Raw genomic sequence first — 25,406 nt, 5'->3', positions numbered from 1 at the left:
TGATCCTTGAAATAAGGGCTCTCAATTATCAAATATCAAATATTAACACAATTAACTGCATGATTGTCCACAGCTAATGTCCAGTTAATCACAGTTTTTGCACCTTAATCATCTGCGGTTTATGGCTTAGAAATGTGGGTAGAGGATCACAGTCACAGAACAAATGCATTTTTAGTAAGTGGATAAAGAATCATTGAATATTTGCACCATATTTCAGAAAATGTGCTGATGAGCTGGTCTTCATCAGTCCAAATGTCTGGAAACCAGGAAACAACATTCGATGATCTAAAACTAAAGAGCTTCTTTTCTCTGGATGTTGTGACAAACGTATAAATATTCACGTAAATAAATTTTAATATTTTACTGCCCAGAAAGCAGCGGTTCAGGTCTTATTTTCTGGAGACGAGTCAAAGCTTTTCCGCCCACGTCCTCGTCTTTCCCAGAATCCTCCTGTGTTGGCTGCCTTGCTCGAAGGCACGTCAGCATCACTCACGGCCGCCATCATTCTCGTGATGTTGCCGTGTCCTGATTGTAAGCGAACGTCGGGTCGAGGTTCGTCGTCCCAGTTGCACCGATTGAATCTAGATGCGTAAGCAACGAGCTTTTAGAGCCACAGGCAGCGGAGACAGAAGGAATCTGATCCTCGTCTTATCAGCGCTCACTCACGGGACACGAGGCATCGTCTGGATCAGGAAGCGTTCAAGACGCATCGACGTGTTCTGTTTCAAGACGTTATTATTCTGCTTCTTATTGGACAGTAGCACATAAAGTAGAGCAGCATTAAAGGTTAAAAAAACATTAAAGTAAAAAAAAGATTGAGTAGCAGCGAGTAGGTAAAGTCTCCACTTTACCTTTTACAGGTTTGAACACAAAGAGCCTGTGTGTGATATGAGAGGAGTCCTTCATGTTAATAGAGAATCTAAATCATCTCCATTTGCTCTGTTAAAGTTCATCGTCTTTACAGTCGGACCATTTTTGTCCAACAAATATTTACTTGTGTCTTCATCTTTATCTAATTGAATCTGGCAGAAGTTTAAATAGTTGATCAGAATGAATAAACTGTGATCGTTCACAGTTATTGTGGTTTAATGCAAATGAATCTCACATCTTTTTACAAACCGGATTTAAATGGATTAAATTCAAGATTCCAAATATTTATGTCACATTTATTTTTATTATTTTTTAAGATTGCATCGTTGGAACTGCTGCTACACCTTCTACATGAAATAACATGGCTGTAAAATGATATTTTAACACAACTTATCACACGATTGTCCACAGCATCGCACTTTTTTAGCCTGTTTTAAACATGGGAGTGGACAAATACGCTGCTGTATGAAAATAGCTCTAGAAGGAACTTTGGGATAGCAGCTGGATTAGTTTGGAAGCTACACAGTTTTTGTGGAGGAGGTTTGAGCTGAAGTCTCTGTGTTGGGAACTGATTATTCTCCGGCAAAGATCTGCTGGACTGAGCCAGACATGTTTGTTGGGCTTCGTGTGGTGAACAGACGTCATCATATCTAAACCCAGATGTCACCAGACTTCAGATAAGAATTCAGTTTCTCTGAGAACCATATGTGGTAACGTCCACACACATTTTAAATTGCCTGTTTCTCTCAGTGACGTTTAGAAACATCCTCAGGTCTAATCAGGGTCTAATGTGGTCTACAAGGTCCCCCTCTGATCTGGTTTATCAGGAACCATGAAGAAGAACACGTGTCCTAATGTTTCTAATGTGATGATGTTGATGATGTTCTAATGTGACAAATACATGTTTACATTAGTTTAAGGACCAGGAACCAGATATGAGACCAGAACCAGATATGAGACCAGGAACCAGACATGAGACCAGAACCAGATATGAGACCAGGAACCAGATATGAGACCAGAACCAGATATGAGACCAGGAACCAGATATGAGACCAGGAACCAGATATGAGACCAGGAACCAGGAACAAGATATGAGACCAGAACCAGACATGAGACCAGGAACCAGATATGAGACCAGGAACCAGGAACCAGATATGATACCAGGAACCAGATATGAGACCAGAACCAGATATGAGACCAGGAACCAGATATGATACCAGGAACCAGATATGAGACCAGAACCAGATATGAGACCAGGAACCAGATATGATACCAGGAACCAGGAACCAGATATGAGACCAGGAACCAGATATGATACATCCATTCGTCCGGATTTAACTCAGGGACAATAAACATGTGAAACCAATGGGTTGAAACCTTGAATTTCCAGTACGTGCTTTGCAAACAGTTAATATCAACCAACACATGAATATATTTCTGTTTTTGAGAAACTTTTTGGTGCTGAGTTCACGTTGCTTTGCTTCGCTGAAAACAATCTTGTAATGAAATGTGAAGGGAAACGTGAATGTTGCGTAATGAGGTTAAATACAGTCGTGTCCTCCTCTCCACAGTGAGTTGTTTGCAAAAAAAAAAAGAAGAATGTGAATGTGATGCGAACGCTGCAATCTGCAGCTTCATCGCTCCATTACACACACACTCAGTCCTGTTTTCTGTGTTTGTGAGAACGTTCCCTGGTTCCTCACCAGAACCTCCTCAACCTCCTCAGTCAGATTTCATCCTCAACTATGCAGCAAAATTATGTCTTTAACCTTAGAAAAGTCTCTCACAATGTTTGTATTACAAGACCAAAACAGGCCCACACACACACACACACACACACACACACACACACACACACACACACACACACACACACACACACACACACGGGGTGGGATGTTGTGGGAAAGCAGAAGCTAAACATCTGTCAGAGAGTCAGGAGTTATGCAAGACATCTGAACACACACCCTGCACAGAGAACATGTTAGCGTGCTGAAAAGCATCTCAACACACACACACACACACACACACACACACACACACACACAAACACACACACACACACACACAGACACACACACACACACAAACACACACACACACAATCAAGCAAAGAGAAGGAGAGAGCACTTTATGCTCCGGGTTATCTGTGTATAACAAATAAACCGACGTGACCTGACCCTGTGTGTGTGTGTGTGTGTGTGTGTGTGTGTGTGTGTGTGTGTGTGTGTGTGTGTGTCTGTGTCTGTGTGTGTGTGTGTGTGTTGTGTGTGTGTGTGTGTGTGTGTGTCTGTGTGTGTGTGTGTGCCCTGGAGCAACACACAGTTGTGAACTGAAACGCTGTGTTTTAACTGTGCGATAAAGAGCTTCAGGAAGTAAAAGCAGCGTCTCTCCCTCAGTGTGCGTCGCCAGGTTTCACTGCTGCGACATCGACACGACTGCAGGTCTGGGTCAGATCTGGTGGAGGCTGAGAAAGACCTGTTACCAGATCGTGGAGCACAGCTGGTTCGAGTCCTTCATCATCTTCATGATCCTGCTCAGCTCCGGAGCGCTGGTCAGTGCAGAACAAACACACTGAAAACATCCTCATGTTAAATACATCCAGCGGCTGCTTTATCTCACTTTATTTGTCACCATGTGGATCATAATTTCATAGCGGTTCTCTGTGCTGCCCCCTTCAGGCCTTTGAGGACATCTACATCGAGCAGAGGAAGGTGATCAAGGTTGTGCTCGAATACGCCGACAAGATTTTCACCTACATCTTCATCCTGGAAATGATTCTGAAGTGGCTCGCCTACGGCTTCAAGAAGTACTTCACCAACTACTGGTGCTGGCTCGACTTCCTCATCGTTGATGTGAGTCCGTGCTTTACTCTCGTCTGAGTTTTATTTTAATCAAGTTTCACGTTATTGCTTCTGCATCGCGTGCACAGAACCAGTCTGGAATCGTTTTCCCTTTGCACATCCTTCGTTGTCTCGAGCAGCTTCATGAGGTAGTTGCTGCAATTTTGCAAAAAAAAAAGGGAGGATGCGATTTCAGGACACATGTGGCTGGATGAAATAATTAGACGGGATAAAAGAGATAAAATGAGGGAAACGTCCACAAAGATGAAACAGAATCCGAAAGAACCACAGAAAATAAGTATCGTCTGCAAAACTGCAGACAAACTGACAAAGCTCTCATCTAAGGGCATTCTGGGATACCTGCAAAATAAAAAACGTCATGACCAGAACTCATCATTGGACTGTGCTCGGTCAGATGGTGCAGTGACGGGGGACAGTACAGACAAAGTAAAACAAGGAAATAAGCAAAACACAGAAGATAAAGCTTCAAATTAAAAACCAAATAACTGAACAGACAGTTGGGACAGACTTGTCCTCCACTCATCTCAGCTGGGATCAAAGTGGCTGATTGTCAGAGTATTTTCCACCTCAGTCTCTTTCTTTGAAGACACATGTTAATCCGATGGTTCTGACGTCGCTGCTGTAGAAACCACCGACCGTCAGTAAAACAGGACGTTGCATCATAGACAAGTATCTCACATAGAGACGAATGACATGAAGCAGGAAACTCACTTAGACCAGTCTCCTCTCGCTCGCTGCAGCAACACAGACGTCAAATCCAAGGGAAGAATTAAAATATAGATAAAAGATGTAAATATGATTCATTTTACTCACCAGAACTTAAGAACCTGTTTAGAGTTCATCCTGTGATGCTCTGGTCCAACGTTCATGTCTTTAAGTGTTTGACGCTGGTTAACAGACGGACTGAGAGGAGGAATCTAATTTATCCTCCTCATCTGTTATTTTCATACTTGTCCTCCTGAAACTTTCATGTCCCTCTCAGAATAAAAGCAGCGAGCGACACAAAGAGAAACTCAGAGTCCAAACAGCCTCCGGTCAAACCGACATCCGTGGCTTTTTAACCCCCACGCGCACACAAAGACGTGTGTGTTTGAAACACACACTCTCCTCTCGTTCTCCTGGGTATGATTATGCTGAGATTTACGGCGGCCACCATACATATGCATGCGCTCGGCCGGAGACCGACACGCTCGCTCCCCGCCTCTGTTTGTAAATGACACGTTGTGTTGTGACGTTTTTATTTGACTTAGTGGCCTGAAGAGAGGAGATGTGTTGAGTCACAGAGATGTGAGAAACAGACGAGAGCCTATTAATAGAGACAAAGCCACAGATAAGAGACTTAAAGCTGCAAGATTTCACTTTTTTGTCACCAGAACAGAAAACACAGTAAAACAAGCTGCAACCATTCATTTTCCTGCTTGTAGACGGTCACAGGAGGGAATCTGATTTTTTTAGGCCTTTTAGAGGCGGAAATTAAAACTTGATCCACCATAAACTGACACTCTGGGATTCGTCCATTCATCCATTATGGTGCCAACATGTTTGCTGATGTGTAACACTGTGGTTTAACCTTCTTTTGTGGAGCCTTGTTTCAAAGGTATCACTGTTTTATGGTAAAAGTTCGATCTAATTTCAAAAATGTGCAAAACGTTTAGATTAAGTTCTGCCTTTTGGTTTAGATCAGTGGTTCCCAACCTCTTCCAACTCAAGGCCCACTTTTAAGTTTAAGGTTTTTCACGGTCCACTCTGACCCCGTGTATGTGGAGCCCACGTAAAGCGTCTCAGATCATCAGGACGACACCTTCACTGTATTAGTGTCTGAGGAGCTGTTCTTCAGCACCACACACACACATCCATCATTCAGGGAGCTGTTCTTCAGCACCACACACACACACATCCATCATTCAGGGAGCTGTTCTTCAGCACCACACACACACATCCATCATTCAGGGAGCTGTTCTTCAGCACCACACAGATACTGTCTGTAACAGGCTAATTAACAAATGATTCATATAAATAACAGGATCCTTCAACAGTGGAGAAATGCTTCCTCATATATATCAGTCTGACATCCAATCAGATCCAAACAGAATACAAATATCTAAAGAAGCTCATTAAATCGGGTCCAGCCAGATGAAACTTAAGTTTAAAAGCAACAACATCATTGCTTTTAAAATAAAAGCCACAGTGGATCATATGAAGTCATGTCAAATGAAATGAGTTGGGGCCACAGGTTTGGAGCCACTGGTTCAGAAAACTTATTAAACTCAGTTCAGTGCTGACGACTGGAGTTAAAGAGAAGAAAAGGTTGTGTTTTGATTGCTGCTGTTGTGTGAACTGTTTAACCCACACACCCTGTAGATCTCAGTACTGGGTCAGCTGGCTCAGTTCGTCTCCGTGGACCAGATCACCACCATGCGGGTGCTGAGGACGTTCAGGGCTTTGCGTCCTCTCCGGGCTGTGTCCCGCTTCGCTGGTATCAGGGTAAGAAGCAGCAGGACCCGGACCTGACGCTGCCTGTGGGGCTTTAGCTGGAAGGCGGAGGCTTGTAGAGACGCTGTGAGATGTTCGTGGGTTTGGTTCGAGGTAATATCTCAGACTGCTGAGGATACAGCTTGTACTGCAGAGCTCAGACTGAGAATCTGTTAAAGAGTCCACTCAGTGTGGTCTGATTTCATGTCCTTGTTTGTGAGGGTGGGTTTCAGTCTCAGGGTCCTTATGTGACTCTTGAAAAGTCTCCTGAGAGATTACAAGCAGGATCCACGCAGTCTGGCGTGTTAACTCTTTTTATCCATCACATGAAACGTTTTGTCTTTGGACGTCAAACAGGAACTGAACCCACTTACTTCCTCATCTACCTCCAGCTTCTCCTGAGGACGACTCCAGTAACATTAACACGGTTTCATTTCACAGGAAACAGCTGAAAGCAGCTTCAACTCTCTCCTCTCTCATCCGACCATCGAACGGACTCAGCTTCATCCGTCCGTCCTCATGGATCCGTCCTCTCTCTTGGTTCTGTAGAATAGACGTTAACACTCCCGCTTCTCTTCTGTTTCTCTTCCTGCTCTTCCTGTCTCTGAACACCTGTCTCCTGTCCTCTCCTGTCCTCTTCTGTCCTTCCTCCGTCTCTGTCTCTCCTCCAGGTGTCATTGGTCAGTTTGGTGGCCAACACGTTGGGTTATTCAGACTTTGCAGCCATCAAGTCCCTGCGGACGCTTCGCGCCCTGCGGCCCCTCAGAGCCCTCTCCAGATTTGAAGGCATGAGGGTAAGAGTCAGTATTAACACGGACGAATCACGTCACATCTTCTCTGAACCGTGAAGGAAATCAAGTCTCTTTGGTTTATAAGCTGTGAAACGTTCACGGCGATTCATTAGGTACAGTAGTGAATGCATTTAACGTAAACCACCTCCCTGACTCTTCTAACATTCACCAGCTTCATGAAGACTGATTTTGTTATTGTACCTAATGAATTGGCCAGTGATTGTCTGCATCCCTGTAGATTTCTCTAGCTGTATTAGTCATAAACTTGCAGAAAAGGCTCTTTTATAGCACTGTAGGCCATAGAAGGTGTAACCTACGTACGCAGCCTACGCTGCTCTGAGCCATTTCTACTTGTACCTCTACATCTACCTCCACCCAAACTCTAGGCGGCGCTGTGTCTTTTAAACCTAAACATAAGAGCCGTGGCCTCTGTACAGATCGCTAGGTGCTAATTGCTAACTCCATAAGAAATAAGATCGTCTGAATGGACTAGACATGTGACAAAAGTGTGAATGTCAAAACAGAATAGATATTAACCCTCCATCGTTCTTCTGGTGGTTTATGAGACAGTAGCAGCTTCATGAACCAATCAGAGCTCTGGACTCTGGACTCCAGCTGTGTTTGATGCAACATGTCATTTTCTTCTGGTTTCACTGATAAAAGTCATTATAGGATTAAACCAACACATCTTTTTCAAACAGAACTAAACCACTTGATTCTGTTTTGTGACAGAAACTTCAGAGTCTCGTCTTTAAACAGAGACAAAGACCATGAATGATCCAACATGTTCATCAACATCATCAGTTTCTTTTGGCTACGTCCTAAACACGAGTTAGGAGTTAACTAATGTTACATTACAATATAAAGGAGGTTGGTTTGAGAGTAGAACTGAAAGTTTTTACAGTGTTTCATCCTTTAACGTTGTTTCACACTCAGCATCTCTCTCATCTGCAGCTTCTTCTGTCTTAGTGGTTCAGTGATTCTCTGCCTTTAAATTCATTTATTCTGTTTCTCGTTGAAGATGTGAGATGTTCCAGTTACCATCAGTGTGTTTGTGTGTTTGTCTCATTCACCAGTATTACTCAGAGTCAGAGTCCTGAAAACATCTTTAAATCTTTGAACATCTGCACCTTTTATTCCAAACTGTTTCCTGTGCTATAAAAAAATAATTTAAACTGCATTTTTGGACACAACATGTTAATTAGGTATAAAATGTGCAGATATTTATTGATTTATTGTTGAATAAATTTCCTTCCACTTTAAAATCTTGTGAAAATATTTAGTTGTCATAAGTAAATGAAAAGTCAGGACCCTGACTCTGGTTCAACATGACGTCCATGACGTCCTGTTTGTGTGGCTTTAAGCTCAGCTTCTCCACACGCTCGCTCTGCATGCGGATTCGGGTGGAGAAAGTGGGTGGTGGCTGCAGACGAGGAGGCTGGAGCAACGAGTCCAGTTAATTAAACCAGATTATTTAAAAACCCAAAACAGTGGAACTCGGATCCTCCAGCCTCCTCAGAGCTGCTGGTGACGTAGATGTTAAACATGTCCAGGTCTGTGTTCGTGGACGTGTTTCTCAGGTGGGTGAGTATTTTTAACGATGTCAGTCAGTAATAAATGTTAAGACGAGACGTTGAGTTGTTACGGTCGCAGGACAAAACAGAGATAAGAGATCCCAGCTTTTACTGGAGGTGGAGAGAAGATGTATGAACGAGTGAGGAGACGTTTCCTGGACGTGTAAAACAGAAACTTTAATAAAAGTATCGATCTCATCACGCTGGTATCGATCAGATACCGATACTAGCCATGGTATCGGTATCTGATCGATACTTAGATCGATACTTAGATCGATACGCGGGGCCCTAGATGACAGTAAACAGACTGAAGCTCTGTGATTGGCTGCTTGAACCAGGCCTCTCTTTACTTCCTGCTTCGTTCGTCTTCCACCGAGGACACGACTGAGCTGACGTGAGCAGAGACAAACCCCGTGTCTCCGTTTGTCCTCCAGACGTTTCTAATCGACGTCTTTGTGCCGGTGCAGGTGGTGGTGAACGCTCTGATCGGGGCCATTCCCTCCATCATGAACGTGCTGCTCGTCTGCCTCATCTTCTGGCTCATCTTCAGCATCATGGGCGTCAACCTGTTCGCCGGGAAGTTCGGCCGCTGCCTGAACCGCGCCGGCTACGTCTACGAAGCCTCCGAGGTCAACAACAAGTCCCAGTGTGAGTCGTACAACGACACGTCGCAGTACTACTGGGGCAAGGTGAAGGTCAACTTCGACAACGTGGGCGCCGGGTACCTGGCTCTGCTGCAGGTGGTGAGTGTCCCTCTCTCTACCTCTGCAGATGTTTAGGAGCAAAGACCTGGACGTGGATGAAGCGGTTTTATTGAACAGAACCAGACTCTGCAGCTCAGCACTAGAGGGGAAGTTGAGGGGAACTGAACTGGACTTGGAGTGCGACTCTTTGCCCACTGGCATTTTTTTGTAACACTTCCTGATGTGAAAACGTTTTAGACATTAACTTTGTCTGACAGCCACTATTGTATTTGTGAAGTCTTTATTCTATTTGTGAAAATGCTGAAGGGGAGATTTTATTTCCTTTAGTTTGATGTGTGTGGACCTGATTAGACCAGGTCCAGATCAGGGACCACAGGACCTAGACTCTCAGATCTGGACTGGATTCATCTACACAGGCTAAAGCTGAAGTCGTATAATCTATTGAAACGTGTGCTCACGTCCAGTTAATTCCCCCTGAACTTTCCCTTTAAGGCCGAGTACGAAGCGAAGGAAGCTTCATCCAGCAGATCATCGTTAGCTGGGTTCACATGGAGCCACGTACTCGGTCTATGAGCCAGAACCGAACCAGAAAGCTCCATATAAACGCCTCCATCAGAACAGGACCGAACTGAGTCTGGGTTTCACAGGGTTAAAATATTCCTTTTCCCAAACAGTGACTAGATGCTATGACTTAACTTTAGTCACTTTATCCTCTGAAGAAAAGTCACATTTTAAGTTGAGAGCACGTCTAGTTTCTTCTTAGGTTTCTCATCTTTAAAGTTTTAAAGTTTATCTTCACACACATTCAGCGTTCACACATCGTTTATTCAGAGATTAAGACTCTGAGGTTCGTTCCAGGAAGAATCAGCTTCTAAAATCCTGTTCGTCTGTTCGTCCTGGTGTCACAGAGTGTCCTCCTCCTCCTCCTCCTCCTCCTCTTTCACCTGCTCCTCCTCCTCCTCCTCCTCCTCCTCCTCTTTCACCTGCTCCTCCTCCTCCTCCTCCTCCTCCTCCTCTTTCACCTGCTCCTCCTCCTCCTCCTCCTCCTCCTCCTCCTCCTCTTTCACCTGCTCCTCCTCCTCCTCCTCCACCTCCTCCTCCTCCTCTTTCTCTTCCTCCTCCTCCTCCACCTCCTCCTCCTCCTCCTCCTCTCTCTCCTTCCTCCTCCTCCTCCTCCTCCTCTTCTCATCCTCCTCCTCTCCTCCCTCCTCCTCCACCTCCTCCTCCTCCTCCTCTTCCTCCTCTTTCACCTGCTCCTCCTCCACCTCCTCCTCCTCCACCTCCTCCTCCTCCTCTTTCACCTGCTCCTCCTCTTCCTCCTCCTCCTCCTCCTCCTCCTCCTCTTTCACCTGCTCCTCTTTCACCTGCTCCTCCTCCTCCTCCTCCTCCTCCTCCTCCTCTTTCACCTGCCTCCCCTTCCTCTCCTCCTCCTCCTCCTCTCACCTGCTCCTCCTCTTCTCTCCTCCTCCCTCCTTTCCCTCCTCCTCCTCCTCCTCCTCCCCTCCTCTTTCACCTGCTCCTCCTCCTCCTCCCTCCTCCTCCTCCTCCTCCTCTTCACCTCTCCTCCTCTTCTCCTCCTCCTCCTCTCCTCTTTCACCTGCTCCTCCTCCTCCTCCTCCTCCTCCTCCTCCTCCTCCTCTTTCACCTGCTCCTCCTCTTCCTCCTCCCTCCTCCTCCTCCTCCTCCTCCTCCTCCTCTTCCTCCTCCTCCTCTCTCCCTCCCCCTCTTTCACCTGCTCCTCCTCTTCTTCCTCCTCCTCCTCCTCCTCCTCATTCACCTGCTCCTCCTCTTCCTCCTCCTCCTCCTCCTCCTCCTCCTCTTCCTCCTCCTCCTCCTCCTCTCCTCCTCCTCCTCCTCTTATTAAACTTGGTTCCGTATGAAAAACTCGAGCGTTTGAGTTAAAGAGAAGAAAACGTTCATGTAAGTGAATGAGCTGTAAAGTTTTGTGATATTATTTGTTAAAGTTAAAGTTATTTCTTAGTCCACAGACAGAATGAACTGATTATAGGTTGAATAGTTTATTTATCCATTTTCTTTTTTTACAAACAGAATCTAATTTGGTTTTAACATTAGAAGCAGTGAAACAGACTCAGGGTTCAGTGTTTTTTTATTTTTTATCTTTTATTTCTGAGGCTCTGCAGCAATCGTGACCTTTTCATTCTTCACCTGCTTTGTTTAGTTTAGTTTTTCCTTTTTTCCTGTTAAAGCTGAATCGAGCCCCAGAGAGCGACCGGCCTCCAGGACTCTGTGGCGAGACATTTCAAAATAAAGCTGCAGGAGGAAATCTCTGTAATCTCTCCCCCTCCTTCTTCACCTCCGTCTGCTCTTTTCTTCTCCTTCCGTCCATTTCTTAATTTCCCTCCCACGCCTCTTCTTCATGGCTCCAACGTTGACTTTTCCGCCTCCTTCCTTTTACCTCCCTTTGTCTCTGTTTGGTCGTGTTAGCTTTCATTTTCTTCCGCTGCCTCCTTTCATCGTCCATCCTCCTCTCTCCTCTTTAAGTAATTATTGTTATTATTAAATTCACTTTAATCCATTAAAGAAGACGTTGCATAAGAATTCCTCCCGTACAGATGAGAGTTTCACTCTTTCTGTCTGGTATCAGCCTCTGTTAGCTCAGGCTAACGGACGCTAACGGACGCTAACGGACGCTAACTGAGATACAGCAACACACATGTAAATATAAATGGAGCTCAAACTGAAAACGATCTAATCTGTTAGAATTACACCTCCTCTCACACCTCCTCCTTCTCCTCCTCCTCCTCCTTCTCCTCCTCCATCTCATTTTCCTCCTCCTCCTTCTCCTCCTCCTCCTCTTCCTCCTCCTCTTCCTCCTCCTCTTCCTCCTCCTTCTCCTTTTCCTCCTCCTCCTCCTCCTCCTCTCCTCCTCCCTCTCCTCCTCCATCTCATTTTCCTCCTCCTCCTCTCCTCTCTCCTCCTCCTCCTCCTCATCTTTTCTCCTCCTCCTCCTCCTCCTCCTATCTTAATTCTCTCCTCATCCATCATTTCTTTCCTCCTCCTCCTCCTCTCATGACTGTAAAGCTTGATGCTCATCCCCATCTTATTCCTCCTCCTCCTCTCCTCTTCCTCTCATCTCCTATCCCTCCCCTCCTCCTGCTCCTCCTCCTCCTCCATCTCATTTTCCTCCTCCTCCTCCTCCTCCTCCTCCTCCTCCACCTCCTCCCACACCTCCTCCCACACCTCCTCCACCTTCTCCTCCTCCTCTTCCTCCTCCTCCTCTCACACCTCCTCCACCTTCTCCTCCTCCTCTTCCTCCATCTTATTTTCCTCCTCCTCTTCCTCTTCCTCCTCCTCCTTCATCTCATTTTCCTCCTCCTCCTCCTCTTCCTCCTCCTCCTCCTCTTCCTCTCACACCTCCCCCTCCTCCTCCATCTTATTTTCCTCCTCCTCCTCTTCCTCTTCCTCCTCCTCCTCCTCCTCCTCTCACACCTCCCCCTCCTCCTCCATCTTATTTTCCTCCTCCTCCTCCTCCTCCTCCTCTTCCTCCTCCTCCTCCTCCTCCTCCCCTCCTCCACACCTCCTCCACCTTCTCCTCCTCCTCCTCCTCCTCCTCCACCTCCTCCCACACCTCCTCCACCTTCTCCTCCTCCTCTTCCTCCTCCTCCTCCTCTCACACCTCCTCCACCTTCTCCTCCTCCTCTTCCTCCTCCTCCTCCTCTCACACCTCCTCCACCTTCTCCTCCTCCTCTTCCTCCATCTTATTTTCCTCCTCCTCCTCCTCCTCCTCCACCTCCTCCATCTCATTTTCCTCCTCCTCCTCCTCCATCTCATTTTCCTCCTCCTCCTCCTCCTCCTCCTCCTCCTCCTCCTCCTCCTCTCACACCTCCCCCTCCTCCTCCTACTCTTCCTCCTCCTCCTCCTACTCTTCCTCCTTCTCCTTCTTTTCCTCCTCCTCCTCCTCCTCTTCCTCCTCCTCCTCCTCCTCCTCCTCTTCCTCTTCCTCCTCCTCCTCCTCCTCCTCCTCCTGATGATCTTTGTGAAGTTTCGATGCGTCTGATCACATCATTTGATTGCGTCTCCATGGAAACGGCTCCTCTCATTGACCAGCTTGTAGAAGCATTGATTAGCATAGCATCCCCAACTATCCTCCTCCTCCTCCTCCTCCTCCTCCGTCACCTCCTTTATGAGACCCCTCCTCCCTCCTCCCTCCGCTGTGTCCTCCTCTCCTCTCTCCCTTTACTTGCCTCCTTCCCTCCTCCTGTCTGTCACCCACCTTGGGAGTCCTGAGAGCCTCCAATCAATCAGCGTCTGAGAGGCTTTTATTTTTAGAGCGACTCCAGCCAGAGTGGGAGGAGGAGACGGAGGGAGAGAGGGAGGGAGAGAGGGGGAGTAAAAAAGTACATGTGGAGTAAGAAAATGAAACGGAAATAAGAGAAGGAGACGAGGAGGAGGAGGGAAAGAGGGATGGATTGCTTCAACTTCAACTTGAGAGTTGAGAGTCTCCTTGGCAACGGGCCGCTCAGCACATCTCTGTGTTTGGCTGGTCGGCATGGCAACAGCTGGAGGGGGGGACAACCTTCCTTCCTTCCTTCCTTCCTTCCTTCCTTCCTTCCTTCCTTCCTTCCTTCTTTCTTTCTTTCTTTCTTTCTTTCTTTCTTTGCATTAGCATCATCATTAGCATCTGGATGTGAATGGTCAGTTTGTTGCTTCATCGTGAGCATCTGAGTGAAATCAACCCCAAAATGAATTAACGTCTGAAATTCATGAATCTTATCAACCAGTCGGGGCTGTTTCCTATTTATTTACAGTCATGTCCTTAGTGGATCATTAACGTCTCTCTAACAGATGAAGTGATGAACAGTCTGTTTCATGTCGGAGGCTCATCTAACAGATCATTCAGCTTCACCTTTCTGCCACCATGTGTCTGTATGAACTGAACATCACCACAGTTATTCAGTCCGTCCACATGTGTCACGGTTTCCCAGGGTTTCCCTCCTCTCCGCGCTGCTGACAGGCCAATAATAATAACCTGTGGAAGGTAACCGGTGGCAACAAGCTGCTTCCAGGTCTGAGTTCTCTCCGACCAAAGTGCTCTCCTCTTTCTTCATGTTCAGGAAGGAAGTCCATAAAAGGATTTCAGCAGCTCTGACTCGCATTTTCTGCTAAAAACTGGGACGTACGCTTCAAAAGTCTTTTAGTTTAGTTCCTTCACTATTCTGTGACGTCACCGTTTGATTCTGAACCTCAAAGCTGAAGCCCTGTGTGGGCGGAGCCTGCGGTCGCCATGTTGGATTAGCTTTGCTCCACCCACACTCGGATACTACAGATATGGACGTGGGGGGGTCACGTTGGACTTTGAGACCCGCCCAACCAACTCTCTGCTACCTGTTAGCTCAGGCTAACACCTGTCACTCAAAGTGGGAACACCCTTAATTATGCAGAATATTAAACCCTAAATATTAAAAAAAAAATAAAAATCACTCCCTGTACATTTGTCATGAATAGAGAAATAAACTATTGAGACTAAATGATGCTGTGAAGTCTAAAGTAAAGGGGGTCTCTGGGAATCTGCTCCCTCTAGTGGCCACTACATGAACTGCAGCTCATCGCTCAGACCTGGAGGTTGACGTTTGGTCACATGAGACAGTCACGCATCCAAAACACTAAGTTACTGACAGAGAATCAGCAGAAACACACACAACAGAAACACAATTTACACACAACTCACCTGATGATTATGATAAAATGAAACTACACTAGTTAAAACCATATCCCTCCTCCTCCTCCTCCTCCTCCTCTTCTTCAAAACATGAAGAGGCAACATGTGTGTGATCCATGCAGCTTAAAGCAGCTGCACCATGAAACTCTGTACTTACGATTTTAGATAAGGTCCGTTTTATTTCATGGAACTGAACTGATCAAAAATACATTTAAGACCAAACACAAACAGTGGACGCTGATGTTTTGTGTTTTTGTGTTTTAAGGCGACGTTTAAAGGCTGGATGGACATCATGTACGCAGCCGTGGACTCCAGAGCTGTAAGTGTAAAAAAAGATCTGAGTTACTTAAGAACCCAGATGCTGGATATGATGATATGAAGTGAAGACTGTTTGTGTCCTTGCAGGTTGAGGAGCAGCCGATCAAAGAGATCAACCTGTACATGTACCTGTACTTCGTCATCTTCATCATCTTCGGCTCCTTCTTCACACTCAACCTGTTCATCGGTGTCATCATTGATAACTTCAACCAGCAGAAGAGAAAGATAAGACGATTCCCCGGTCGGCAGAAATAAAATGATGCGTGTTCAGTGTCAGTAATAATAACGGCTGCTGCTGCTGTCGTGCTTCTTTACTTAGGAGGACAGGACATCTTCATGACAGAGGAGCAGAAGAAGTACTACAACGCCATGAAGAAGCTGGGCTCCAAGAAGCCGCAGAAGCCCATCCCCAGACCTCTGGTAGCTACACAACCAGACGCACAACAGACGCACAACCAGACGCACAACAGACGCACAACAGACACACAACAGACACACAACAGACGCACAACCAGACGCACAACAGACACACAACATCCTGGTTTTAGTCCGACACCGAAGCTCCAACCACAACCTTAACCCCACAGCTGTAAACCATCTGATAAAAACTTCCGCCCCCTGGTGGAACCATCCAGCCAGTGCAGTTAGTAGCAGGCTTTTGGCAGCTGTTTCCAAAATGTCGACTTTCAGGGACTAACTAGTCGAGAGATGGAAACACATTTCAGGCTCTAGTACGAGAATCAAATTTAGTTTGAAAGTTTGAAACTGTTTCAAAAAGAGGACGTGTGGTCGCCATGTTCACTCCTTCTACACCATCACATGACTCTAACTTTTAAATATATATTTAACCCATTCACAGACACAGACATCAGGTTTACGTTTCTGTTGACTGAAACTGTCAGATCACAGCCTCTGGACTATGCTCTGCATGTACGGTGGCTCTGAGCAGCCAAACCTTTAAATACCGGTGGAAAGGTCTGAAGTGTGCGATGATTAGTGACACAACATATTCACTTCCTGCTGGTCTGAGGTGATGAAAACTCCTTCATGCTCGATAATTCATTCAGCCTCCTCTACTTAATGTTTGAGGACTTTAGATTATTTTCCACAGCTGGATGTTCTTTTTCTCAGGCTTTAACTCAGACTTTTGAACTTGCTTAAGAAGAAACAGAAAGTTGCTGACTTTAAAATGACAACAACAAACGTTCTTTAACTTTTATAAAACTTGAAACAACTTGACTCCTCTCTATAAATCGCCAGTGATTTACTTCCATCTAAAATCCTACTTTTCTTTTAGATGTTTCTTATGTGGCCTCTTTTTGTTTAACCAGATGTGGAGTAACAATAAAGCTTAATGCATAGGTCTTTAACAGGGGGTCCGCGGCCCATAGGGGGTCGGCAGAGATACTGCAGGGTCACAAAATCTTTGGTTGATTAGACATTTTGTGTATATATTTTTTATTTTTCCCCCACAAATTTAAATTTCTTCAAATACTACACATGATTCACTGTCACACACACGTCAGTGTGGCAGGTTTATGTTTGCGTCAGGTTCATGTTTGCGTCAGGTTTATGTTTGTGTCAGGTTTATGGCCACTCTACTGAATGCACATGATAATAATTCTGTAAACGTATAAACAGAACTAGGCGAGTTTAATAAAGTTTGGAGACTCCGTCTTAATGGATTTTTACATCTTAATTTTAATGTTATTGTTTTAAAATGACACTGAACTTATTAAGATGACAGGTCTCTCTGTGCACAGAGTGTAATAGTCCTAGTTTTATATATTTATATACACGGTATAGATGAGACCCAGACCTGACTGAGGACGTTTGTTTCCAGAACACTCTGCAGGGCTTCTTCTTCGACCTGGTGGGGAAGCAGGCGTTCGACATCATCATCATGGTGCTGATCCTCTTCAACATGATCACCATGATGGTGGAAACGGACGAGCAGTCGCCCCAGATGGAGTACATCCTGTACAACGTCAACGTGGCCTTCATCGTCGTCTTCACCATCGAGTGCCTCATCAAGATCATGGCGCTGCGCTGCTACTTCTTCACCGTCGGCTGGAACATCTTCGACTTCGTGGTCGTCATCCTTTCCATCGTCGGTGAGTTCAGAGCTGTGGTCACATGACCAGCGTCCATTTTTACCACTAGACATGCCACTAATTTTCAGGTTTTATTATATTCAATGCTTCATCGATAAATGTTCTTCAGTGAGTCACACTCGTCCCAGTCCAATCTTAAATAAACTAAAGTCTTTCCTTGTCTTCTCCCGGCGTCGTGTGGATTCAGTCCAACAAATGTGTCTGTCAAAGTGAATTTAGTGTTGAGAGGGAGCTCGTACCTTGGCTCCTTATTCTATTTGTGGCAGGTTTGACGCAGCCAAGCGCCATTAAACCAGAACAAGAAGGAGGAGCAAATATTCCACTTTATTCCATGTTACATTTTGACACTATACGGACGTGGTTTTGGTTTATGGCAGAAACAAAACACATAATTGGAAAAGATCTGAAGTCTGATCCCCTCTGGTGAATTTAAAAATGTTTGCTATCAGCACATTATCTCCTGTTGACCCTTTATGGGGCAAGGAACTATATGTGGTAACTTCCAGACCGTTTTAAATCGCATCGCTGTTTCTCTCAGTGAAGTTTAGAAGCAAATCAGAGAAGATCAGGAAACATTGTCTGGTCTAATCAGGGTTTGATGTGGTCTACAAGGTCCCCCTCTGCATGGACTTGGGTCTGTTTGCTCAGTTAAAGCCATCGGCTCTCGACTCAGTTCTTATCAGAATGTGAGTCTGGTAAAAACTCGTCTGGATGTCTTTACGGGGACAGATTCAACCAGGAACCCTTTGGATATTACTACAAACAATCACAGCCACTTAGTTGTTGGCAAATTCAAAGTAAATCTGATGCATCCACATGGAAATATATTTGAGTTTTGCAGCTAAATACAAACAAATCTTTGGGAGAATGTGAGGAAATAGTTTTGATCTATAGAACCAAACATCAGGACGTTAGTGTCTACAGGAGGATATTAATATAAATGTGTGGCCTTCACGTTCTGGCTGCTCCAAGGTCCTAACGTCACATTCCAGTAACACACATGCTTAAAACACAGGAGTGGACACGTAACTCAGCTCCCAGCGTTCATATTTCCTGCTGCGCCGCTCTTTGTGTTGGCCTGACAGGACGGTGTGTGCGTGTAATTAAGTGTGTGTGTTGCCTGGGGGAGGTGAAGGTAACAGCAGCAATCAGAGCTGCCAGAGGACGTCCCAGGAGACGTCCCAGGAGACAAATCAAACATGATTGACCTGTTACAGGTCTGTGTGTGTGATGGAACTGAGTTGATGTACGATGAAACGGTGATTCCCTCTAAACTCCCCCTCCTCGTCCCTTCCTTCACCAATAACTCAGCACTGGGAGACGAGTGAGACGTAGAAGCCTGTTCTCGTTCAGGTGTCTTCCTGAGGACCAGTGTGAGTGGAGGACAAGTGAGGACATTTTGGGAAACCGAGGACTTGTCTTTACTCTTTCACGTCCCTGTTGAAGGATTGAGACTTGTCATGTTTGGGTTCATGGTCAGAGTTAAAGGTTTAGGAAGCGTGTGTGAGTCCTCACAGAGATAGACATGGAAACGTGTGTGTGTGTGTGTGTGTGTGAGGACACATTCGCGGATAACAAGGAAAAGATGGATGAATTACAGCGTTTGAGGCGACTCAGCGCTCCAGAACCAATCAGTCACCTCGTAATCACCGCGGAGCTGCCACATAAAGACGGGAACATCCAAACGCAGAACTTTTAGATGATGTAACTCTTAGGAACGTCGTCAAATAAAAGAGGAAATCTCATCAGCTAATCAATCGGGCTGGTGCAGAAAAGAAAAAGGTGCAGAGGAGAAACAGTCGCTATAAAGTCGGTGGTTGTAAACGTACGACTAAGAACTAATGTTGAAATTTACTGAGAAATGATCAACTAAAACAAACAGCTGGTTAGTCCACAGGCTTCTCTTCACAACGGACTGATTCCATTGATCTGACATGAGTTAGTAACATCTCGCTGATCAGCTGATCGTCACAGAGCTGACGCCACGACACCGATGAACGTGAAGGCAAATATCAGATGATACGTGATCGATAAGATGCAAATCAACTTAGAAGCAGTGACCTATAAACTGCTGCTGCTTTTTAGGAGGTTTTACATCCTCAGCTCATCTGAACATTTAAATCCACACGTTTCTCCATAAAACACGATGGTGCAGGATGAATAAAGTGTAGATGAGTGTGATCATGAACGTATGAACCAGCCGGTGACTGTTCAGGCTGCAGCAGATTCTCCTCCTGTTGTTGGTGTAAGTTTCTGCAGCTCGAGAGTTCAGGCTCATTCACATGATCATATCAGATACTTTAAATAATCTGCATGTGCTGTTTATACAAGCTCCCCCCGTTTACATGTCGGGTCTACGGTTTATATTTTATTTTATTTTACTCAGTTATACATTGGTGTAAAATAGTGTTCCTGATCCTTCCTGATTTATCACATCACATGTTTGGGCCTGTGTGAAAAAAGGTTCTTACCTTAACAACATTAGGACACTTGTTCTTCTTCATGGTTCCTAATAAACCAGTTCAGACCTTGTAGACCATGTTATTAGACCCTGATTAGACTTGACAATGTTTTATTTCAATTCAATTCAGTTTTATTTATAAAGCGCCAATAACAACACAAATTGTCTCAAGACGCTTCACAGGAACCAGCCTGAAACCTCCAGAGCAGCCGCTGATCTTCTGTGATTATCTGAAAGCTTCTAAACCTCCCTGAGAGGAACGGGGACGTTTGGAAGCTGAGGAAGTTACCTGCTGTTCAGTGATACATGAAGCATGTTTCAGCGTCTTTGAGCTTGTGTCTTGCTCTGTTGGCACCAGTCAGACTGGTCCTGGACTGCTGCCCCCTGCTGGTACCGAGCTGCAGAGCTTATGTAGCAGCTGTTTATTAACTTATTTATTTCACATCATGTCCAGACTGTCTGAAGTGGAGCTGAACTAGTTTTTCTAAATTCCCGGTGCCTCCAGAGTTTGTTGTTGTTGTGAATGTTTACTGGTGTGATGGTACGAGCAGACATGACTTACGTCTGTGTTTCCGTCTGTCTTTCAGGGATCGTTCTCGCTGACATCATTGAGAAGTACTTTGTGTCGCCCACGCTGTTCAGAGTGATACGATTGGCTCGTATCGGACGCATTCTCCGTCTCATCAGAGGCGCCAAGGGCATCCGGACGTTACTGTTTGCCCTCATGATGTCGCTTCCTGCCCTCTTCAACATCGGACTCCTCCTCTTCCTCGTCATGTTCATCTACGCCATCTTCGGCATGGCCAACTTCGCCTACGTGAAGCGGCAGGCGGGGATCGACGACATGTTCAACTTTGAGACATTTGGAAACAGTATGATCTGTCTGTTCCAGATCACCACCTCCGCCGGGTGGGACAGTCTGCTCAGCCCCATCCTCAACAACTCGCCCGAGGAGTGCAACCCCAACATCCCCCACACCGGCACCACCGTCAGGGGCAACTGTGGGAACCCGTCCGTGGGCATCACCTTCTTCGTCACCTACATCATCATCTCCTTCCTCATCGTGGTGAACATGTACATCGCCATCATCCTGGAGAACTTCAGCGTGGCCACCGAGGAGAGCACGGAGCCGCTGAGCGAGGACGACTTCGAGATGTTCTACGAGGTCTGGGAGAAGTTCGACCCCGAGGCCACGCAGTTCATCGAGTACGCCAAGCTGTCCGACTTCGCCGACTCGCTGTCGGAGCCGCTGCGCATCGCCAAGCCCAACAAGATCAAACTCATCTCCATGGACCTGCCCATGGTCAGCGGGGATAAGATCCACTGCCTGGACATCCTCTTCGCCTTCACCAAACGCGTCCTGGGGGAGTCGGGGGAGATGGACGCCCTCAAGCAGCAGATGGAGGAGAAGTTCATGATGGCCAACCCGTCCAAGATTTCCTACGAGCCCATCACCACGACTCTGAGGCGCAAACAGGAAGAAGTGTCGGCCACCGTCATCCAGAGGTGTTACCGGAGACACCTGGTGAGGCGGCAGCTGAAGGCCGCCTCCTACCTGTACCGGCAGATCACCACGCCGCGGCACGCCGGCGGGGAGGACGGCGAGGAGGGCGAGGGGATGTCTGAGGAGAACGCGCCGGAGAAAGAAGGCCTGATCGCCACCATGATGCGGGAGAACTACGGCTCCAGCCTGTTGGCGATGGAGCGCTCCGAGACCATTTCCTCCACCTCGTCTCCGCCGTCCTACGACAGCGTGACGCGAGCCACGTCCGACATCTTTCACCCGCTCGCCGCCAACGCGGACACGGTCGCCGACACTGCAGAGAGCGTAGACAGCGAACAGTCGCCCTCCGCGCTCGCCCCCGACACACAGCAGGAAACAGCTCCATAACGCAAAAGCAAAAAAAATGTAACACACGAGGATTTTCTCATTGTGGGTTCAGCCTGTTTGTTCTTTTGTTCACTGAATGTACGTAGCTGAGCTGAGCAACGCCAAGGCAGCGGCAGGAGGAAGAGGCGAGTAGGAACAAACAAAGTGGGATATTTACTACCTTTAACCTTATTTCCTGTTCCCGCGGCGACTCCCAGACTTGACTGGGCGGAGTTTCTTAAAGGGAAACGGAAAAACTGGAGGGAGAAACCTCCGTCCGTCAAGGAAACTGCCTTTCTGACAGAAAGAAGAAGCGAACGTTTGGAACAATGACGCTCGGAGGCGACAGAGCAACTATATCACAGATGTATCCATCATTTATAGGCCTGGGGGGGGATTCGTGCCCCCCCCACAGTTTGATCAATATTCTCAGAGTTTGCTTGGGATCCGGGTGGTGTTTCTCAACGGGCGACAGGAGAGAGATTTAAAAAGATGTTTTCGTAGTTAAAGTATAACGTTGTTGATGTTACCAGTCTTTTAATAGCGGAACAATTATTACCATTTTTTATATTTTTTAGAGTAAGTTGAAGAAAAAACATAAGCAGTGTCTCTTATTTGACCTTGGAGCGGCACTAACGAAGAAGAAGTGTCCGGACTAACGCGCTATGAAAGACGAGAGAAGAAGGAAAACAAACACAAAAACATTAGGAAACCAGAAAAGCAACTTCATCCATTTTTCTTTCTTTGTTTTGTTTTTTTTTTGCCAGTTTTGCACTTTTGAGTTTACATGTGCCGTCACTTTACCGAGTCCGGGCAAAGGTGCACAGAGCAAGAGTCTGGGAAGAGTTCATTTATTGGACAAAACCAAAAACTAGTACGAGTGCAACATTTTCCTCGTGATCCCGAACTCTTCTGGCACCAGTTTTGCTTCGGCTGCGAACGTTCCCGCGGCCGTCGGTTCATTCGTTCGTCTCAAAGTCCAGACTGAAAGTAGAAAACACTTTGATGCGACGGCGCTGTGGCCGTGATGCATGAGGGAAACATGAGGCTGATAGAGTCTGGTGCAAACAATACGATCAAACTGACGTAACTGAGCAGACGTTTCATTACAGCTGAGATTCATTAGACTCTATCAGAGACGTTAACAGAAGATCCACACAGCTGATTAGAGACGTACGTTAGTGATGTCTGGATGAATTATCCGCTGTAATTAACCATCTGTCCGGTCTGAGTCCGGTCTGAGATTTTAAACCTGATCCTCGAAGCTTAACGTGCTTCAGGTGCTTCGAGGTGTTGATCCAGACCAGCTCAGAACGTCAGCGTCAGGATTTCACCCGTTTAGTTGAAAGATTCAGTGTCCTGGAAAAAATCTAGACTAAACTGATCCTCTGCACAGAGACTGGAGGAAATGTTCCTGACGTTCTTCTTTCCTGTTAAAGAACTTTAGGATTTAGCTGATTTAACTTGTTGTAAAAGGCTCAGTCAGTCACTAATGTGGTAATTTCTAACGGGTAAATAATGCATGAACATGAACATGAACATGAACATGAACATCAGCCGACTACAGGAAACTCTTCAGCTCAGAGTTGTTCGTTGTGCAGCTTTTTCCAGGACACTAGAAGCTTCTTCACTTCAGCTCAGTGACCATTTGAAATGTTTCGAATACAGATTTCACATTCAGCACATTTAAGAAAAGCCTTGGAATTGAAAAACACGGCTTCATATATTTATTTATTTATTTATTTATTGGTTGACTCCTGGTTCTTTTTTAGTTTTTTTGCACGTTGTTGGCTGTGGAGGCCGGTGGAGGCTCTTTATCTATTTTGCACAGAGAAATGAAGACAGACAAAAAAAAAGAAACGCGTCGAGCAATAACGGTTTGCTGATACCTTTTAAGTGATTCTTAGGTAACGCTTGACTTTACCGAAGCTTCTTCTCACTGTTCTGTGGAAAGGCCACGAAGCCGCACTCTGAGCATCGTCCCGATGCAGCACTGACCGTGGGTTCGTGTGGATTTCCAGGCAGATTCGCTGACACGAAGCCGATGCCTCTTGGTTTTTATTCAGTGTCAAAGTGTGCGTGTACAGCATTCGCTTCGATCTCAATATTTTGAAACCTCTCTCTCTCCGTGTCTCTGTCGTCGTGGTCACCCGAGGGAACTTTACGAAAAAAGACAAAAAAATCCCCAAAAAAAAAACGCTTTACTAGAAAAAAAAAAGGTTTTACTGGCACCGTCTGGACCCTATTTCTACTAGAATCTATTGAGAATAGATAACATACAAATAGGAACATACTTAAGACACTGCTGACTCTGCTGAGGCGTATTTCAGGTTGCAGTTGTGCTTGAAGGGCTGTTTTCAGTAGCAATAGACCCAGAGTGTGCCTGCTACACATGAACCCTGCTCCAAGCCATGCTCCCCTCTGATTGGTTGGTTGGTTGGTTGGTTGGTTGGTTGGTTGGTTGGTTGATTGATTGATTGGTTGATTGATTGATTGGTTGATTGATTGATTGATTGATTGATTGATTGAAGGACAGATTGACTGATTATTTCATTGGTTTAACGTTGGCCGGTCGGTTGATGAACTGATTCTTATGCTTCAGTCTCCAGCAGCGTCGCCAGATGGGAAACGACAAGTTATGGTATTTGGAGTCAAAATACGACAACGCTTCAAAATAAACTTTAAATGAACTTTAAATAAACTTTAAATGATCTTTATATGAACTTTAAATGAACAAACATCACCGTTGGTGTCGGCTAATGTCCGTTTACTGAAGGTCTCAAATTATTATTGATGGTACAGAGGACGACGTTATCGTACAAATACAATAATTATTGTCCGTCTGGTGACCTGCCCCCCCCCCCCCCACCCCCCCCCCCCACGCTGTGACTCCTCCTCCTCATATTCATTGGAACAAACAGCACAGACATGAGCAGCTCAGAGTGATTCAGGAAGTTATGGATGTTTCATCATTAGTGGAGGAAGAATTCAGCATGAATTCCTAAATGTTAGTTTTTATTGTTGGAACATCTTTCTTCTCTGATTCAGCTTCAAATTGTGCGTATTTCAAACATCATGGACGTATTAGAAGGACTGAACCCGCTGAGCTTTATTCTTTCTGTGTCAGACCAGGCCAGACGCTCGTCTCTGATTGGCTGCTCAGCTTAAGACTCTTCTGCTTTTTCAAATCAGATCTACGATGATCTTCAACAGCAGCTGGAGGCAAAGACCCACTGGACCATTAAAACGAGCCCTGACAGGCCAGACTGATGGGGGGGGGGGTTAGGGTTAGGGGTTAGGATTAGGGTTGGGGGGTTAGGGTGTTTGGGGTTTGGGTTAAGTCTCTGGCTCTGACCACATGTTCCAGCGCCTGATGCAGATAAAATCAGCAAATATTTCTTCAACCATTAAATCATCCAGAGTGAAGGTTCAGACCTGGGGGGTCAAACTCAACTCAGACAACAGAACAATCAAATATAAGTTCAGAAAACTTCTCACTTTCTCCGTTTGTTTTAGTGCAAAGAAGAACAAGTAAATTAGGAGAATTCATTCATTCTACATTTAAAACGTGATATAATAAGAAAAACAAGTGATTTAAGACGTAACACCTTGTTTTTTATCCCACGTATCATGAAATTTCCTTGTCACAGAATTTGACTAGAACATGTAATGAATTTCAGAGGAATAT

At 45.8% G+C, this 25,406-nt stretch overlaps 1 protein-coding gene across 3 annotated transcripts in view; it reads left to right on the top strand.

Moving 5' to 3' along the window:
• The window catches only part of LOC124995754 (sodium channel protein type 4 subunit alpha-like), a 195,046-nt gene extending 170,069 nt beyond the window's left edge, over positions 1-24,977 (top strand). For all 3 annotated transcript variants that reach the window (XM_047568403.1, XM_047568404.1, XM_047568402.1), the window contains exons 24-32: positions 3,270-3,424; positions 3,552-3,725; positions 6,878-7,000; positions 9,039-9,314; positions 15,221-15,274; positions 15,361-15,498; positions 15,589-15,693; positions 17,117-17,387; positions 20,436-24,977. In XM_047568403.1, the coding sequence (XP_047424359.1) occupies positions 3,270-3,424; positions 3,552-3,725; positions 6,878-7,000; positions 9,039-9,314; positions 15,221-15,274; positions 15,361-15,498; positions 15,589-15,693; positions 17,117-17,387; positions 20,436-21,739 (2,600 nt within the window). In that variant the 3' untranslated portion in view covers positions 21,740-24,977. The remainder of the gene's footprint in view (positions 1-3,269; positions 3,425-3,551; positions 3,726-6,877; positions 7,001-9,038; positions 9,315-15,220; positions 15,275-15,360; positions 15,499-15,588; positions 15,694-17,116; positions 17,388-20,435) is intronic.
• The last annotated feature ends 429 nt before the right edge of the window (positions 24,978-25,406 follow it).

The sequence above is a fragment of the Mugil cephalus genome, chromosome 18 (assembly GCF_022458985.1).
Source record: "Mugil cephalus isolate CIBA_MC_2020 chromosome 18, CIBA_Mcephalus_1.1, whole genome shotgun sequence".
Lineage (NCBI taxonomy): Eukaryota > Metazoa > Chordata > Actinopteri > Mugiliformes > Mugilidae > Mugil > Mugil cephalus.
Note: the sequence above shows the minus strand (reverse complement) of the source record. Positions and strands in the feature narration are given on the sequence as shown.